At 46.9% G+C, this 17,678-nt stretch overlaps 2 protein-coding genes across 2 annotated transcripts; both read left to right on the top strand.

Moving 5' to 3' along the window:
- Window positions 1-656: 656 nt before the first annotated feature.
- NCF1 (neutrophil cytosolic factor 1) lies at window positions 657-6,255 on the top strand. Its single transcript, XM_015880920.2, has 11 exons — window positions 657-866; window positions 1,081-1,161; window positions 1,357-1,432; window positions 2,005-2,170; window positions 2,276-2,331; window positions 2,626-2,748; window positions 3,223-3,330; window positions 3,883-4,000; window positions 4,339-4,446; window positions 5,408-5,547; window positions 5,864-6,255. The coding sequence occupies exons 1-11, from the start codon at window positions 795-797 to the stop codon at window positions 5,980-5,982; spliced, it is 1,167 nt and encodes a 388-aa protein (XP_015736406.1). The 5' UTR covers window positions 657-794; the 3' UTR covers window positions 5,983-6,255.
- Window positions 6,256-6,469: 214 nt separating this feature from the next.
- On the top strand, window positions 6,470-17,678 carry RCC1L (RCC1 like). Its single transcript, XM_015880918.2, has 11 exons — window positions 6,470-7,014; window positions 7,673-7,802; window positions 9,167-9,295; window positions 10,124-10,190; window positions 11,250-11,301; window positions 11,842-11,926; window positions 12,868-13,049; window positions 14,023-14,107; window positions 14,761-14,934; window positions 15,625-15,710; window positions 16,513-17,678. The coding sequence occupies exons 1-11, from the start codon at window positions 6,724-6,726 to the stop codon at window positions 16,588-16,590; spliced, it is 1,359 nt and encodes a 452-aa protein (XP_015736404.1). The 5' UTR covers window positions 6,470-6,723; the 3' UTR covers window positions 16,591-17,678.

Raw genomic sequence — 17,678 nt, 5'->3', positions numbered from 1 at the left:
AATAGTTCAGGCCTGGCATGGACTTCCTATAAATGCATCACACACTGGGTGTATGAGAGCTTGAAAAAAACAAAGTGAAAACTGATAACAGTGGTTTTACTGGAAGAGCTGCAGGCTGGGATTGGGTCCGTCCCTATGGGGGGTCTCATTATAGTGCTGGGGTGCAGCATCTCTCAGTCATAAGGTGCTGCCTTCAGGTGCCAGCCTTGCTTTCCAGACACCCATATACATGAATATATGAAATCAGCTTCATGTCTCAGCTGGGTCATTACTTTTCTTCTGAAATTACCTTCCTTCCTATCTAGGAATTGTTGTGGGGTCACGAATCATACTGAGCATCACACTGAGTTAAGCCTTGTGTTGCATTATAAACTAAAACCCAGTGCCAGCAGTAGGACCTGAAACCTCCATTTTACTTCTCACATTACAAGATGAAAAATGAGGAAATAGAAAGAAACATGTGCAATATTTCTGGTCGCAGTGAGCACTTCTTGAAGTGCATTCAGCTCTGCAGGAGGACAGACTCCCATTGCCTTTATCAGTGCGCTCGTCCTGCAAGCAGTGCTGCAATATGGGCACTGCAGCTCCTGTGCCATCCCAGGGCAGTGTCACCTGGGGTTGGGTGCAGCAGGAAATACCAGCTCTATACAAGCCATAGCAGATGAACAGTTACAGACGTGATTGCAGCACAGCTTCCGTTTTCCTGGGGCTTTTAATAGTGAAACAGCTCAAAGAGAAGGCAGAGGGGAGCAGAGTGCAGGGAGGCAGCAGCACAGAGCCGAGCAGGAGCAGCTATGGGGGACACCTTCATCCGACACATCGAGCTGCTGGGCTATGAGAAGAGGTTCTTCCCCAGCCAACACTATGTAAGTGCACAGTGAGCATTGGGAGGCTGGCTGGGGCAAAAGCCTGGTCAATGCGTTTCTTGAGATAGATGTGATTAAGGGTTTAAGAGCATCCCTTTGTGGAGCTGGGGATCATGGGGATGGTACGGGCTGGAGGCAGCCAGAGGACGATGCCATGCTGGGGTTTGGGGTTCTGGCCACATGCTGAGCTGCATCACTCTGCTCTGCCCCATAGGTCTACATGTTCCTGGTGAAGTGGAACGACCTCTCTGAAAAGCTCATCTACCGCCGGTTCACCGAGATTTACGAGTTCCATGTGAGCAGACCCAGAGGGACACCATCCCCATCAGGGTTGGGCAAGGGGGCAATCAGGAATGGGGGAACCCAGTGACCCCATAGGGAGGCTTCTCCTGGTGTTGGGTTGCAGGGTGCAGCTGGGGGGGGTGAGCTGGGGGTGTTGTGGAGGGGTCCCCGTGCCATTCTCACAGCCCTGCCTGGCCCTGCTCCATAGAAAGCACTGAAGGAGATGTTCCCCATCGAGTCTGGAGATATCAACGCGGAGAACAGGATCATCCCACACTTACCAGGTAAGAGCAGAACCAGAAGTCACAACCACGTGAGAAATCACCCCAAGCTTCTCTACCCCTGTGCAGATGTTATCTGGCATCTCCGTTCCTTCTTATGGGGCTGGAAATCAAGACCTCAGCAGGGTCTGCCTGGTGCTGGGTGCTGTGGGGATTCATCTCAGAGCGTCAGCTCCAGTCCTGGGTGGATTTAAGGGAGAGATGTGCTGGGCAGCTGCAGTTGAGCATGGCCTTCCTTTGGTGACACAGCCCACAGGGCGGCTTTTGGTGCTCTTGTGGTGAAGGCAGAAGGGGAAGCAATGCAATTTATGTTCAAGGAGATGGAATAAACTGATATAATGAGCTCACAATGTACTAAACTAAGCAAGGCGCGGCTCAGGAAAATACCCCTTTACATTTAATTTCCTTCTTCAAACAAGGCAGGGAGGGAGAAGTACCTGTGGGCTCTGACTCCTCAAGGCAGGCTGTGCAAGCTCTACACTCACAGCCTGGGGCCAAAGCCACTCGTTTTCAGGTGCAGAGCATCCTGCTCCAGCAAGGTTTAAATCTGTGGCTTTCTTTCCCCTCTCCACCAGCCCCAAAGTGGTTTGATGGGCAGCGCTCGACGCAGAGCAGGCAGGGCACGCTGGCCGAGTACTGCTACACGCTGGTCAATCTGCCACACAAGATCTCCCGCTGTCTGCATGTGGTCAGCTTCTTTGAGGTCCGGCCCGATGACATGAACCCCGTCACAGACAGCCAGTGAGTGCAGCAGGGCCAGTTCTGCACCTCTGTGGTGCAACACCAATTATCCACACCATAATTAGCCCTTGGGACCTAACTAATGCACTGCTTTGCTCCATGTAGGATCAGGAAGCCTGAGGTGTTCCTCCTGCCTAAGGATGCAAAGAAAAACGCCAGCGGTGAGAGGCCCAGGGAGGCCACAGCAAAATGCACAGGGAGGCTGGCAGGGTGGGTGGATGGGGCTGAGCAGGGGCAGGCTGCCCCATGGCAGGGGCTGTGGCTGAAAGCAGGATGCAAAAGCAGCCCTGCTGTTGAGTGAAAACCTCAACCTATGGGAAAAAGAGTCTGGGATGTAGCTGTTGGGTCCCAGAAGGTGCTGAGGTTTTGCATTAGGCTGTTCTGGAGTTGCTTTTAGTGTGGCTGAAATAGGATATTTCTGTGTGGGGAGGAAACATCTCTCTTCTCTCCCACAGACATCACAGGTCCCATCGTCCTGCAGACGTACCGAGCCATCGCTGACTACGAGAAGAGCTCCAAGTCTGAGATGGCTCTGAAAGCTGGGGATGCAGTGGATGTCGTGGAGAAGAGTGAGACAGGTCAGTGTCCATGCTGCCATGGACCAGCCCCATTCCTGGCCACCATCTCAATAGGGATGGGGATAAACTTTGTGTCTTACGCCCAAACATTGTGTTCCTATGCTGTCAGTTACAACACTAAAGGTTGTGTGAGGGGCTGCTGATGGAAAGGCCAAACTTCTCAGTGCTTCCCGATTCACATTCACATGGAGCCCCATGACAGTTGGTTTTGGTTGGGGTGTGAGGCAATACTAGAAAACCCTGCAGCCTCCTCACATGCCTGAGCCCGGGATGGTTCCTGCCCATGAGGAAGCAGCATGATGCGGTGGGGCTCCCCAGTTACACCACCACAAAAACAGAGAACAGCCCCAGTGCCCTTCCGCTGTGTCATGGGGACTCCTGAACACGGGATGGAGAACACAGCTGCTGCTGTTGTTGGCCTTTCCTGCAGCCTCCATGCTGTCCCTGCTCTTGCTCACCTTGCTCTCCTTGCAGGCTGGTGGTTTTGCCAGTTAAAGAACAAGCGGGGCTGGGTGCCAGCTGCTTATCTGGAGCCACTGGATGGTCCTGATGAATCAGAGGAGCAGGAGCCCAACTATGCAGGTAAAACACTCAGAAAAAGCACAGTGTTCCCAAGAGCATCACCCATCTGCAGGGCAATTCACTGACATGAGAGCACAGAGCATGGGGAGAAATGCTGTAGGAGCAGCACAGGTTTTCCCTTGCACTGAGCTCCTTCACTCCCCTTATTGCTTTGCTGTGAGCACTGGTCCCTGTTGTGCCAGGCAGGGGGGGGGGTCCTGCAGGTTCCTGCTCATTGCTCTCAGGGCTTCATCTTTGTGGTTTTCAAAACACTGCAGCAGACTCTATTAGCACAGCACTTCCTTGTTCCTCATTTAATCGCCTGAATTACAAACATGCTTTTCAGCCTAGACTGTTGTCCTTTTCACTACGTGCACTCACCAGCTTTCTCCTGCAGAAGTGCTGGGTGGACCTAGAGGAGCTGTGGCACCAGCAGAGCTCAGTCCAGGTTTGCAGACCTGGAACACCCTGGGTTTGCTTTAAATTGCAGGTTGATGCCCTGATGCTTCCTCCACTCGGTGAAGGAGAGGCTAAGCACCATCACTCATGTGATGTCCCAATTTGTGTGTGTAGGTGAGCTGTACGTGGTGCAGAAGAGCTACACGGCTGTGGAGGAGGACGAGCTGACTCTCAAGGAGGGTGACACCATCGAGGTGATCCACAAGCTGCTTGATGGCTGGTGGGTCGTCAGGTGAGAAACACCACAAAGCAGGCAATGGGATGGGATGGACTCGAGGTTCTCCATATCAGGGCTGTGACGTCTGTGGACCATTTGGTGCTGCTGCCCAACGCTTTCTTCTGCAGGACTTCTAGTAGCCTTGTGGCTTTGCTAAGTGCAGCCACCAAGGAGGCAGCAGAGGGGACAAAAATGCATCTGTTCTTTTTCCTGCCTCTAAATATCCTGGCACAGTTTGGTGAAACCTCAGCTTTCATCCCAGCCTAAGCTCACCCTGCAGCCTTGAACTTTCCCAGGGGAACCCCAGCTGCATTTGTGCTCTGGAGAACAAGCAGTGTTATTTTGTGTTGCAGGAAGGATGAAACCACGGGTTATTACCCCTCCATGTACCTGCAGAAATCCGGGGAGGTGAACAACCCTGAGAAGAGCGGGCTGAGGAACCGCAACATTCCTCCCCGGAGGTAGGAAATGAGATGAGGGAGGGAGGAGGGCAAAAGCTCTTCATTGAGGGGGTGATATGAAAGTGTTGTGTGTGTGGTGTCCCCTGCTCACCCCAGCAATGCAGAGAGAGGAGAGAGGTGAGCAGAGCACAGAGAACAGGAGCAGATCATGCAGGACTGCGGCAAAGGCAGCACAGATCAGGCAGGATCAGGCAGACACATTTCTCCTTGTCCTTCTGCAGAGTTTCTTTTCTGGGTTAATCTCGTTTCATTTTCAAATTAGATTTTTTTTCTTTCTTTTTTTTTTCTTTTTTTTTTCCCCCTAAGTGCATCCAGTGAATCTTTGAGAAGCGGGGAGAGATTTGACTAATCAGGGCTGCCAAATGGCCTAATCTGACGGGAGGATTTGAGCTAATGGAAGGGATTTTATTTTGATTAAAAAGATAAAAAGCAATAATAGCTCATTAATTCTGATGCAACGACAACGGCTAAGAAGGGCAGAGCTTGCCTGGATCTTTTCTTCCCCCACAAGAGAACAAGGCAGTCTTCTATAAAATCTCTCCAAATCCGGCTCTGCTGGAGCATAGGTTGATGGTGAGGCAAAATGGTACAAATCTGCTTATTTGAGTGCACTGATGCTTTACTGATGCTCCCTTGAGGAGGTGACGTGGTGAGGACAGTGACCTCTCCCCGTGGCACTGCTGATGGCATAGATACCATATCCATCCATCCCCCATCTGCAAGTGATGTTGTACATCTCTTCCAGGAGTTTCTTGAATTCTAGGGGAAAACTCATGCCTTTCCTGCCCTTTTCAGCATTGTGCCTAATCTACCTTGCCATCCCCACCTTCACTTTCCAGGCTTCAGGTTTCACCCATCAGCACATACTCCCAAAGCCTCCTAATAGCAGTTCATAAGAGAAATAGTGTGATTAAGGGCTATGGTTATGGAAATGGAATGTTTAAATTTGGACTTGCTGCAGATCCACCATCCGCAACGCAAAGAGTATCCACAACAAGGGACGGAAGCAGATCAGTCAGGAAACCTACAGGAGGAACAGCAAGAAATACATGCAGAACCGGAGGCAGATGAGAAGCAATTTGCGGAACAAGGACATCATCTGTAAGTCTCAGCAGGGTCCCTGACCTAGACGTGGACTGAAGTCCCATAGGACTGCTATTTTATGATTGTATGACGTGGTTCATGCTCTCCAATGCTGGTTGCTGGCAGAATCTCTGTGCCACACTGAAAGATGTAGGGGGAGAGGAGGAAGCAAGTCCTCTTTCCTCTCAAACCCTTAGCACTTTGTGGCCCCAAGCTTGGGCTGTCCTTACAGCATGGCCTCCAGCTCTGCCCCATCACAGGACCTGGAGGAGCACATGGAGGTGTAGGGTTGTGTATGAGTTCTGATCCATCTCTACGTCTGCTTCACCCACAGCTGAGAAAAATGAGCAAGAAGAGACCAAGTCGAAGGCTCAGCCTGCTGTCCCTCCACGGCCCAGCAAAGACCTCATCATGAACCGCTGCACAGAGAGCACCAGGAGGAAGATCATGTGAAGGACCTCAAACCCTGCAAGCAGCTGTTTTAACTTCATTTCTCATGCAATGGGGGCACAGAGACAGGCTGGGGGTCTGCATGTCTCCCAGAGCAGCTGTGAGCTTGTGTTAGCTCTGAGCCAGGGCTTCAATCACTGCGAGAGAACCCCAACATGTAAATAACGTGTACAAAAAGCAGCTTAGAGACACTTTATATGTGTATTTCAATGCTTTCGTGCTCTGTGGACGACTGATCAATAAATAAGATGCTGAAGCAATGCTGTTCGATAGCGACATCTCCCTCCTGAAAGCTTCTGTGCTCCCTCTAGTGGGGAAATGGGGCTGAGGGCGCAGGTGTGAGGAGTGAGACGATGAAAAGAACTGGCCATCAGGTGAAATTGCTTGGGATGAAGCAGCCATAAGAGGCAGCCATGGGGTCAGGAGGGTATGATGTGAGGTGGGCATGAAGTGAGGTGGGTATGATGTGAGGTGGGTATGATGTGAGGAGGCCATGAGACTCAGCTACCCCAGATGGAGGTGGGATGGGGCAGGGTATCTCCAAGAGCTCTGTGTGGCTGATCCTGCCTCTTTGCAGGCTGAGTGCTATCACAGAGGGACACAGAGTTTGGGCCAAGTTCTGGCTTTGGGTTTAGGTTGGGGTCTCTGTTTGAGTGGGCCCACTCTCTGAGGTGGCCGGCATTGCCGCTTTAAGATAAGGGCGAGGAAGAAGCTCTCTAAGGCGCATGAGCAGAGGTCACCAACATGGCGGCGTTATGGCGAGGCCTGAGGGCAGCATGGCGTCCTCCGGTTCCCAGCCGTGGTCTGGCCAAACCTGCGGGGCCACCGAGCGCCCGGGGGCTGCGGGAAGCGGATGAGGCCGCTCCGATCTTCCAGTATGTGGGAAAGGCGGCTAAGAGGAAAGATCGCGTCTTCGTGTGGGGTTTCTCCTACTCGGGAGCTCTGGGAGTGCCCAGCTTCGTGAAGCCGGATGAGGGATGGAAGAAACCGCGGAGGATCCAAGCGACGCCGTATAGGCTGGAAACGGAGGATAAGGTGGGTGTATGGGTATAGGGGTATATGGGTATATGGGCATGGTGAGGGTGGGTATATGGGCATATGGATTTATGGTGAGGGTGGGCATATGGGTATATGGTGAGGATGGGTATATGGTTATATAGGTATATGGGAATATGGTGAGGGTGGGTATATAGGTATATGGTGAGGGTGGGCATATGGATATATGGGTATATAGGTGTATGGGCATGGTGAGGGTGGGTATATGAGCATATGGGTATATGGGCATAGGGGCACGGTGAGGGTGGGCATATGGGTATATGGGAATATGGGCACGGTGAGGGTGGGTATATGGGCATATGGTTATATAGGTATATGGGTACATGGGCATATGGGAATATGGTGAGGGTGGGTATATGGGCATATGGGTATATGGGCACGGTGAGGGTGGGTGTATGGGTATATGGGCATATGGTTATATGGTGAGGGTGGGTATCTGGGTATATGGGTTTATGGTGAGGGTGGGTATATAGGTATATGGGTATATGGGCACGGTGAGGGTGGGTGTATGGGTATATAGTGAGGGTGGGCTGTTGTTGGACTTGGTGATCTCAGTGTTCTTTTCCAGCTTTAATGATTCTCTGATTCATTTTTCTGAGCGCTGCCTTATCACTGCATACGTTCTCTGTCTTCAAAGATAACCTCTGCTGCCTGTGGGTACGGATTCACATTGCTGGCTTCTAACACCACCGACATCACCAAAGTGTGGGGCATGGGCCTGAACAAGGACTCCCAGCTTGGATTTCAGAGGAGCATAAGAGACAGAAGTAAGAGATCAAGAACTCTAAGCGTCCTTTACTTACAGGATTTTTGTTTGAAAATGTTCTTTAAACGATGAGGGAAAACCACGTTATAACCAGGTTTTCCTCTTTGTACCCTAAAAGAGCATAATTTATCAAGGTGATTGAACTAGAAGGAACAGAGAGAGGAAAAAGGGATTTTATTTTGTGCTGTCCATGTCTCTTTAGACAGATACTGGCACTGCTGATGGTAGCATTTGACTTAAAGAGTACGTGTAGGTGTTCTCTTTCTAATTGAGGCAGTGAGAACTAGTTGAAATGCTGCTATATGTGAGCAGAATACTGTATTGAATCTTCTGGGATTTGCTCTCTCCTGTTACAGTGTTTGATATCACAGCTTTTATCTCCCCTTAACCTTTTGCCTAGTACTTATTATGTTTTGCTGTTCATTTTTTTCCCAGTTGACCATAACTGATTACATTCTCTTTAAGTTACTGTATATTTTTAATACAGCCTGTCACTTCCTTTCCTGAACCTTAGATCTCTTATCCCTTATGGAGCTGTGCTTGCTATTGTTTTTCTGCATGCCATTTTCTTTATGGGTCTTCTTTAATCTGCTGCTCTTTAAATATGAAGCCCTAAGGTTTTACGTTCGCCTTTCATGCTGTCTTCTTGTGCTGTCTGCTATTGTACCTTGTTTGCAGTATCCCCACTTGTACAGAGTACTTTATTTTGTGCTTAGCGTTAGGCTTTCTAGTAATCTAGATGTATTCAACACAATGATTGAGCATATTGCTTGAAAGCCTCAGTTTCCCAATTCTGGCCTCCTGATGCTTTATTAACACTCACTATGTAGGTGTGGTGGATTTTTGGTTAGGCAGTGATTCTTGGCTTCAGCCATCCCTATTTCTTTCAGTCTTTTCCTTCCAGTGATGAATTTCTCACTGGTCACAGGATGAGCAGAAATGGCCTCAAGTTGCACCAGGGTAAGTTTAGGTTTTAAATTAGGAAACACTTCTTTACAAAAAGGTTTGTGAGGCACTGGAATAGGCTCCCTAGGGAGGTGATTGAGTCAGCATCCCTGAATGTGTTTAAAAACTGTTTGGATGTGGTGCTCAGGGACATGATTTAGTGGAGGGTTGTTAGGTTTAGGGTAGTATGGTTAGGTTGTGGTTGGACTTGATGATCTTTAGTTCTTTTCCAACCTGGGTGATTCTGTGATTCTAATATCCTTCACCTTTTTACTTTGATTAGCATCCTAGCTTTCAAACATAGGTTTGCTTCTGTAACAAATAGGAATCTGTTTGTGTATGTACAGTATAATCAACAAGTGTACATTGAGTTTGCATTATAGAACCAACTGACTTCTTTATTTCTCTCTATTCTTTAAGCTAAAGGCTACGAATATGTCTTAGAACCATCTCCAATTCCATTACCACTGGAAAAGCCACAGAAGACTCGAGTCTTACAGGTGTCCTGTGGAAGAGCTCATTCCCTGATTCTAACAGATAGTGAAGGAGGTACAGTACTGCTTATGCTGGTAATTGTGCTTTCAATAAAGGACTTGAGGAAGATTGTATGCTCTAGAGCTAGACCCGAGAAGGACTGCCTGCACTGTCGATGTGATGCAGGCAGCTGTTGGCCATTGTGGGATTGCTCCCAGCAGGCAGAGGCCTGAGCTGATATTCGTGCTGTGCTCTGCATTCTGTTTGGCTGAAGCTGTAAAAGTGTTGGATGCTTTTTTTACTGTGAGTATTGCAAAATATGGTTTGTTTATCTAGCCTCAGGCCTCCTTTAAGTGCAGGCTATTTGTCTTGTTTGGGCAGATATGTTTTTGAATTCATTTTTGGATGGCTTTGCCAATAGTTCTGTGTTACTTTCTCTGTGGAGCCCAAGTGCTGCATTTATAAAAGCAGTGAATGAATCAGCTTCTGTGCAGGTCTGGTGTGTGAATCAGTGTTCTGCCTCTCCGGTAATTCTCCGTAGCAGTGGCTTCAGTGCTGCTTATCGCTGGGTGAGCTGCATGGTGGATGTAATGCTCCTGTGGGAGCACTGATCTATTCCTGAGTCTCCTTGGCAACAGCAGGATGGGCTGTGCAATTACTGAAGGACAGCCAATGGGCTCCAGGTACTGCTGCTGTGCCTGCAACAATGCTCCTGGATATTGTTGACTAAAATGGATTCTGTCGCTTGACTTTAAGTGGATTTGGTTTGGAGAAGGTTTCTGCCCATTTTTCAAGTATTGTGTTTGAACTGAGGGCTTCACAAATATGTTTTGTGTACCTACAGAGAAGCTTTTGTGAGGTTGGACAGCAACAAAACTAGTGTGTTTTATCATTGTTTTTCAGTCTTCACCATGGGAAACAATTCTTATGGACAGTGTGGTCGGAAAGTTGTTGAAGATGAAATTTACAGGTGAGAATCCAAATGATTTGAACTTTGTTAATGTTAAAAGCATTGTTGCATGAAAAGAACCTTTCAGTAAAGTTTGTAGGTGGTATAAGGGTACTGTTCTTACTCTTGAGCAGGCTTTTATGCTGCAGGCATCATATAAAAGGCCTGACTGTAAAGCTAGGTTGGACATTCCTCTTACCATGTTCATAAAACAGGGAAAAAAGTCAATATCTGACATTCTTCACAGGACACAGTGAGGAAAAGCAGCCTTGAGGTAATCCTCATCAGTAGTCCTTCCTTCTTCCTTCAGCCTTTTGGAGAGGGTGTGCAAGTGCCTTTTCTGGGGGGTCTTAGAAATGCCATTTCATCATAAAAGAGTCATCCTTTTGTTGGACCTCTGTGCTGTAACTGCCTTTGAATCTGAACTAATTTCCCTTACGGTGTGTTTATGGGCCACAAAGTGCATTCTCAGAATGCTTTACAAGAGAGTAGTGATCGAAGTGGGGATATGTTGGAAGTTACTGATTCCCTCACTGGGCTTTTAAAAGGTTTTGCAGATTGCTGAGTGATCCATGAGTCTTAAAACTCCACAGGCCAAGTAAATAGCTGTGATTTAGCTAACTCTTCTTCACCTTGACACTGGAAGTTAGTTGTATTGTTCAGAATTCCTGCTTTTATGAAAGAGTGAAATGAGTGCTAACAATGCTGTGTTTGTGCTCTGGGATCTAATTTCAATTAGTCTGTAGTTAAGCATAGGGTTTATGCGGGTGCTGCAGTATTATGTATTGTCAGTGTTATTTCCAGGCTAGGGAATGTGTTTGAGGACTTCCACCCCCAATTCACATTAAAGGTTATATTTTAAAAGCATCACTTCTTTAGGAGAAGAGAACGCAAAATCAGTTCCCTTTTTTGTTCAGTGGAACTGTGCTTTCTGATTCTGTAAGAGCATGAAAGACTCTTCTTCAAACAGCAAAGTGGCTTTTGGTAAAGGGAAGGTCTACCTTCATATTTTTCAGTTGCAGTCCTCTGAAATGCTCTCTTTGCCTTTTATATTCTCGGTTACCATTTGATGGTGTCCAGTGAAAGCCATTTAATTCATCAGCTGAATGATTTTGACAGCAGAGTTGTACAGGTAAGAGCATCTTCTGAATCTAATTCCGAAGGTGGGTTGAAAACTGGCTGGTGGATGAGCCCAGAGCTTAGTGATCAGTGACACAGAGTTGGGTTGGAGGCCATTATCTGGTGGCTTATCCCAGGGGGGTCAGTACTGGGTCCATCCTTCATTAATAGTCCCTTGGATCAGTAGTGTTTTGTATCTGGCATTGAGAGCTGTGTGGTAGCATCCTGAAAAGGGAGATCTCTTATTTACTGTTATTATGTTGCACTGCTGAATCTGGCTTTCTGGTAACTAAGCCTTGTTTCTGGATCTGGGAACAAAAGATCTGCAGCATCTCTTCCCACAAAGAAAACTCTGCTGTTGCTTGTGCTGTGTCACACTGTTTGTAGCCTTCCCTGCCTGTAGAACATTTTCATTTGCAGAGAAAGGTCAAAATCTGAGCTGGCGGGCACTGTAGAGGTTCATTGCTCAATTTGTCTGCCAGTAATGCTTCATTAAATCAATTCTGAACACATGACCTTTCCTGACCAGGTCTGGCTTTCTGTTTGTGTGCAGGTCGTGTGTGGGCAGGACCACAGTCTGTTTAGAACCAAGAAAGGTGCTGTCTTTGCATGCGGTTGGGGAGCTGATGGACAAACAGGTAGGAGCTCAGCTCAACGTGTTATATTCATCCATTCACTGCAATGCAAGCTCTTAATTCAGAGTTAAATCTCTCTTGCATGCGTGGATGGAGAGGGGCTGGTGTGTTTCCAGCTGTGTGCAGATGCTCTCAGTACTCTGATGTAACCACACAGAGACAGAGCAGTTCAGTTCATTTTCCAGATCCTGTGCTGTCAATCCCAGCGTGTCGTCTGAGGAGGATGTGTTTGCTGTTTGAAGCTCGAGGGGAGGGAATCTGGAAGTGGCATGTGAAAGTCGGCTCCCTGGTTTCGTGCAGACTTTGTTTCATGATTCTCATTTTGGGGTCTTTTGCTTCCTGTTTTGGGCTAACAGAGATTTTTTGGCTGCAGCTGCTGTCTTAGCATGGGATCTTTGGCCAGGTCCTTGTTCTGGTGGCTTTTGCTGGCAGAGGACTTTCTCTGAGCCTTTCCTGCTGTTTAGTCCTTCTGCTCCTCCTGAAGCCAGGTTCTTTCTACAGTTGTCTCACGCAGGCATACCATGGTCTGTCTGCATTCTGGTCTCCTGTCCAAGCAGCTGTCATGGCAAAAGATGCTGGAAGCCAGCACATGACACTTCACCTCCTATTGTCTAAAATGATTGCAGTGTGCTGTCACTTGTGGCTGTCTTTGCAGAAGACACAGTGCTGCTGGTCTGTGAAACTTTGCCTCCATCAGGATATCTGCTTGGCTTGTTCAGTGCTCTCATACTTCAGTCCATGCAGACAAGAGAGATCAGGGCCTACGCTGTTTCCTGAGTATGGCTGTGTAAAGTTGTTTTGTATTTAAGAGAGAGGTAGCTTTGGCTAGTAGAGCTGGTGTTTGTGCCTGCTTGTCCATTGAAGTTGGATCTGTGTAGGAATTAAAGTACATCTGGAAAAATATTCTTAATCATCTTACTCTTTTTCTTTTTTTTCCCTTTCAGGTCTTGGACACTACAATATCACCAGTGTTCCAACAAAGCTGGGTGGTGACATTGCTGGAGTAAACATTATCCAAGTCTCTTCCTATGGGGACTCTTGTCTGGCTGTTTCAGATGAGGGAGACCTCTTTGGCTGGGGAAATTCAGAATACTTGCAGTTGGCATCTGTCACAGAAGCAACACAGGTCAGTTGGCCTGGGGGCCTTGTTTTCACATGTTTCTGTTAGTCTGCAGTTAAAAATTAAGTGCTTCTCCCAGCAATTTTTTGACAGCAGTATAAATCAATATAAACTAACGCCACTAGCAGGCTGATTTTCCCAATGTTTACGAAACCAATGTGTCTGAAATGGCTGTATAGCTTTAGGGCAGCATGTTTCCCAGCTATTGATAGGCAGAGGTTTGGGTTACCTCATCCCAATTTATCTGTTATAGGGGGAGAGCACACTGTATTCCTTTCCTCAGCCCATTGCTTTTGCACCCAATGAGATGCAGCTTCGTGTTTGTGCTGGATGCTTTAATGAAGCAATCTTAGGAGCAATAGAAAGAAATAAAGGCTGAACTCTGTACCATGGGCCTGGATTTTTATACCAGCTACCTTAGTAGGTTTTGAATTGGCCCTAAACAAGTCCCAGTTTTTCACACATAGAAGCTTTTTGGAGCAAACTTTCTGTGGGTAAAGGATATAGTGCTGACTTGACACTGAGTGTTGTAGTACTGATGTAATTAGACAGATGGTCTCCTCTTAGAGTTAGTGTAGAAAACGGAGTCAGGGAATTCATTCATACTCAGCTATTCTTGGCAGAAGGCTAAGAGCAAGCAATCACATTAGCATGGCCCTAGTAAAATATGTAACTTTGTTTCCTATGCTACTCCTCATCTATCGTTAATGTAGGGCTAATTAGTGAGGCTTGGAAGGCAATGACTGTTATAAGTACTGTAGTAGCTGCCTGACTGGGTGCTTATGGCTGAATTTGGAGGGGTCTGGAACAGCTCAATGGCACCTTGGCTAAAGCTGGAGTTTTACACATCACACAGATAAGGTGCAAATTAAGGAACAGCAGGTGCTACCTGTAAGCAAAACTATAGGAAGTGTTAAAAATGTAGGTGTAGTTTCCAGTTTATTACCTTGTCTGAAACAACTCTTGCAACCTCACACAGGTGAATGTTCCCAGACATTTGCCATTCAAGATTGGGAAGATAAAGGAGGCTGCGTGTGGAGGTACTGGCAATATTGTGCTAACTGGTGAGTTGATTTTTGCAGTCAGCCTCTTTAATGCAAGGCCATGCAGTGGATGGATTAAAACATACTGAAACCAGCTTCTTGTTCACTAGAAGCAGGGAGCTGCTGTCACTATGATGAGCTTGGATGATGAGAACACTATGATTTAAGAATGAACTAGAGATCCCATCTGATCCCTTCTTTATAATGAAGGTGAATTAGGAAAGAAGTAAGGCAACACTTGAGAGGAGGAGCAGCCCTTTATAAGTCAGACTTGATATAAGTCTGACTTACCAATAAATCTTGATGAAGTAGACTAGAAAGTAGAGAGTCCGGAGAGCTGAATGTTCTTGGGGCTGTGTCTCAAAGGAGTAAGCAGTGATAATATTCAGTCTCTTGCTGACTTATTTTATCCAGCCTGTATCCTATCCCCTATGTTGGCGTTTTTCCCCCATAAAAGTTTTGCCTGTTGAAGCTTGATTAGTCTACACGTATTAAATAAAAAATAAAGGCATTGGAATGGGAATGCATTGTTAATTACTTTTGAGTATTCAGAAAGCATTAGACCTCTCTGGGAGAAATGAGAAATGTCCCTTTGGATCTGATTAACTGTTGGTCACTGCATGAATTTCACAAGCATGAGCTTTATTACAGAGTGTCTTCTTACATTAATGCAGAAGAAGGTGGTGTTTACGTCTGGGGATATGGAATTCTTGGGAAAGGACCAAACCTAACTGAAGCAGCAGTGCCAGAGATGATTCCCCCCAGCCTTTTTGGATGGTCAGACTTCAGTCCGGATGTCCGTGTTGCTCACGTTCGCTGTGGACTCAGCCACTTTGCAGCACTTACAAGTAAGTTTCTAGTCCTGTTGTCATGAAGAAGTCATATAGCCATGCTATTTGCAGCTTAACTAACAGACAAGACCATCTCTGTTTAAACTTAAACCGTGCTGGAATGCAGCAGGAGGGGCAACATTTGCAGGAGTAAGCACGGTCTAGTTACTATGCTAGGATGTGATACCATGGTATGTATGCATGTGTTTGATACCTGCCTTAAAAAGAAGCTTTGGATGTGAACATCGCTTAAAAATGATCAGCAGAGGGCAGCAGCATAGAAAGCCCATGTTATTGCTTAGCAAATAGTACTTTGCCAATGAGAAGTGCTTAGTCCTGTCATGCTTGGTCAGTGCTGGGGGAGTGATGCGCCTCCAGCTGGTCTGCCCTGTTAACCAGGAAGCATTGCAAACTGCATCCTGACTAAACTGTACTTGTTTTAGTTGGTTTTGGTTGTCTCTTTTGTGGAGCTGATCTGCTCTACATCCAGGTGGAGACAAACATGAGTGGTGTCTCCCAAAGGTCTGTCTTGGGACCAGTGAGTGCTCTTCAACATCTCTATCAATGACATAGAGGGCTTTCATGCTGTGTGTGTAACTCTTTATACTCCCAGCAGCACCACAGCCACAGCTGCCAACATCACAAATAGAGGTTTTTTTTAATGACTCTGCCTGATTTTTTTTCATTTATTCTTCTTTCTTTGAATAGACAAAGGAGAACTCTTTGTATGGGGCAAGAATCTAAGAGGGTGCCTGGGAATTGGAAGAATGGAGGACCAGTATTTCCCATGGAGGGTAAGGACAGTAATGTTAAGACCAAGAGTGTATTTTTTTTAGCTCATCTTTGTTATCATGAGGGCAAGAAACGTCATTTGCTGCATAGTTTGTTGAAGTAATTTTGGCAGAAGAGGAAACATAAGTTGACTGAAGGACTGCTTTCTTTTCCAAAGATCCTTGTCTAGCCTACCCTAGGGGTGGATGTACTTCTGAGTCCACTTTGAGGGTTATGTCCCCCTCCAACAAGTTGCTCCTGCAGGATGTTACTAAATCACTGTATTAAAGCAAGAGCAGTTAGCATTCTCTTTATAATGACCTGCTCTAGAGCCCAGCTATCTCTGCATTCCTTTAGCTCCAAGGAAAAGCTTGCATCGTGCTGTTTGTAGCCTCTGCTTTCCTTGAGCTTTAAGCCTACTACAAGTGAAAGAGGCATAACTGTACTAGCGGGTGGGCTGGGTCTGCTTAACATCAGAGCAAAAACTGCCTTAGGGAAAGTTGAGTTTTTACATCTCTTCTGCCTTTGCTGATGAGAGAAGAGACTAATCCTTGTGCTTGGGCAGATCCTGGTCCTGTCGTCTGGGTTACGCTCTGTTTGAGCATGTTTTTGTGCTGCTGTGCAGATGGGAAGAGGAAGAAGTCTCCTGGCTGGCTGCTAGTGAGGCCTCCCTTTCTGCCTTCCCAAAACTTAATCTCTGGTGCTGTGTCTTGCATTCTGTGGGTTTTCCTGCAGAAGCAACTGGTATGTTAAGCAGAAGGGGAGGAAATATCACGTACAAAATCTCAGCTTGAGAAATAATCTGCTCTCATGTGTCTGATCCAGGTGACTATACCCGGCGAAGTGGTGGATGTTGCATGTGGAGTTGATCATATGGTGAGCATGGTTAAATCTTTCATGTAGCATTGCTGAGCCCTGGCGCTGTGCTTTGAAGATGAGGGTCGTGGTGAAGAGCTTTTTGGAATGGAAGACTCACTCCAGGGAACCAGGCAAGAAGTGACTGTGAGCAGAGACAGCCGTAACAGTGCCTGGGTGTGCTGTCATCTCTGCATTGTGGAAATGCTCCAGCCTGGCTGCAAGAAGGAACTACATTCCCCAAAGAGAATGGAAACACAGGGAGTGCTCTGGCAGCTTCATGGCAGGCTCCCAGAGTGTCTGACACCCAGCCCACAGCTGGTGAGTCCCTCTGGGAGTGAAGATGAAGAGCATCGATTTCCCTCAGGGAAGACTGGCAGGAGATGAAGTTTGTAGCTCAGGACATTCATTTGTGGATGCTTTCTCTGGCACATCAGTGTTGGACTGAGCCAAGCTATTTCTCAAGAGAAAACTTTTTATTTTTGCTGCTATGTTTTTATGTGGAAGAAAACTCATTCTGGTGGTTGGAGTCCAGCACAACTGTCCCCAGCATCCACCACCAGCCCTGGACTCTGAAGACTTTGCATCCAAGAAACACATTTGTTAAACCGGGAGAGTGAAAACTTGTCTGCAGGGGGAAAGTACTGCAGTACCACTGCTATGGAAACACAGATTGATGGACAGTGGAAATAGGCTGCAAACAAAGCTCCCTTCTGACTACATGCAGTGGAAATGAGCAGCACTCGCTGTTTGTCGGCACTTTGTCTTCATGCTGCTGCCTTTGACTTTTGGATGTTCTTGCAGTCTTTCTCATCTATGGGGCTATGATTATTCCCAGTTGTAAAGAGCCTCATTGAATTAGCCTGGCAGTTCTGCAAGGCATGTCAGAGGAGGGAGTCCTGGGCTAGAAGCAGTTACTGCAAAGCCTTTGTTTCTTGGTACCTTCTTGATACCAGCTAAAGGAGATGGGGTGCAGAACTTGTCAGCACTGAACTGGGAAACTGCTGTGAAATACTCCAAACCTCAGGCAGAGTTGTGTCATTTGTCTCTCTAGGAGATACCTCTACTTTGTAAACTAGGATTTTTTGGAAATCCAAGCAAGTGGTTTTTAATAAAGCCATTATAAAGTCTTTGTA

The sequence above is a fragment of the Coturnix japonica genome, chromosome 19 (genome assembly GCF_001577835.2).
Source record: "Coturnix japonica isolate 7356 chromosome 19, Coturnix japonica 2.1, whole genome shotgun sequence".
Taxonomy (NCBI): Eukaryota; Metazoa; Chordata; class Aves; order Galliformes; family Phasianidae; genus Coturnix; species Coturnix japonica.
This window is presented reverse-complemented; position numbering and strand designations above follow the sequence as displayed.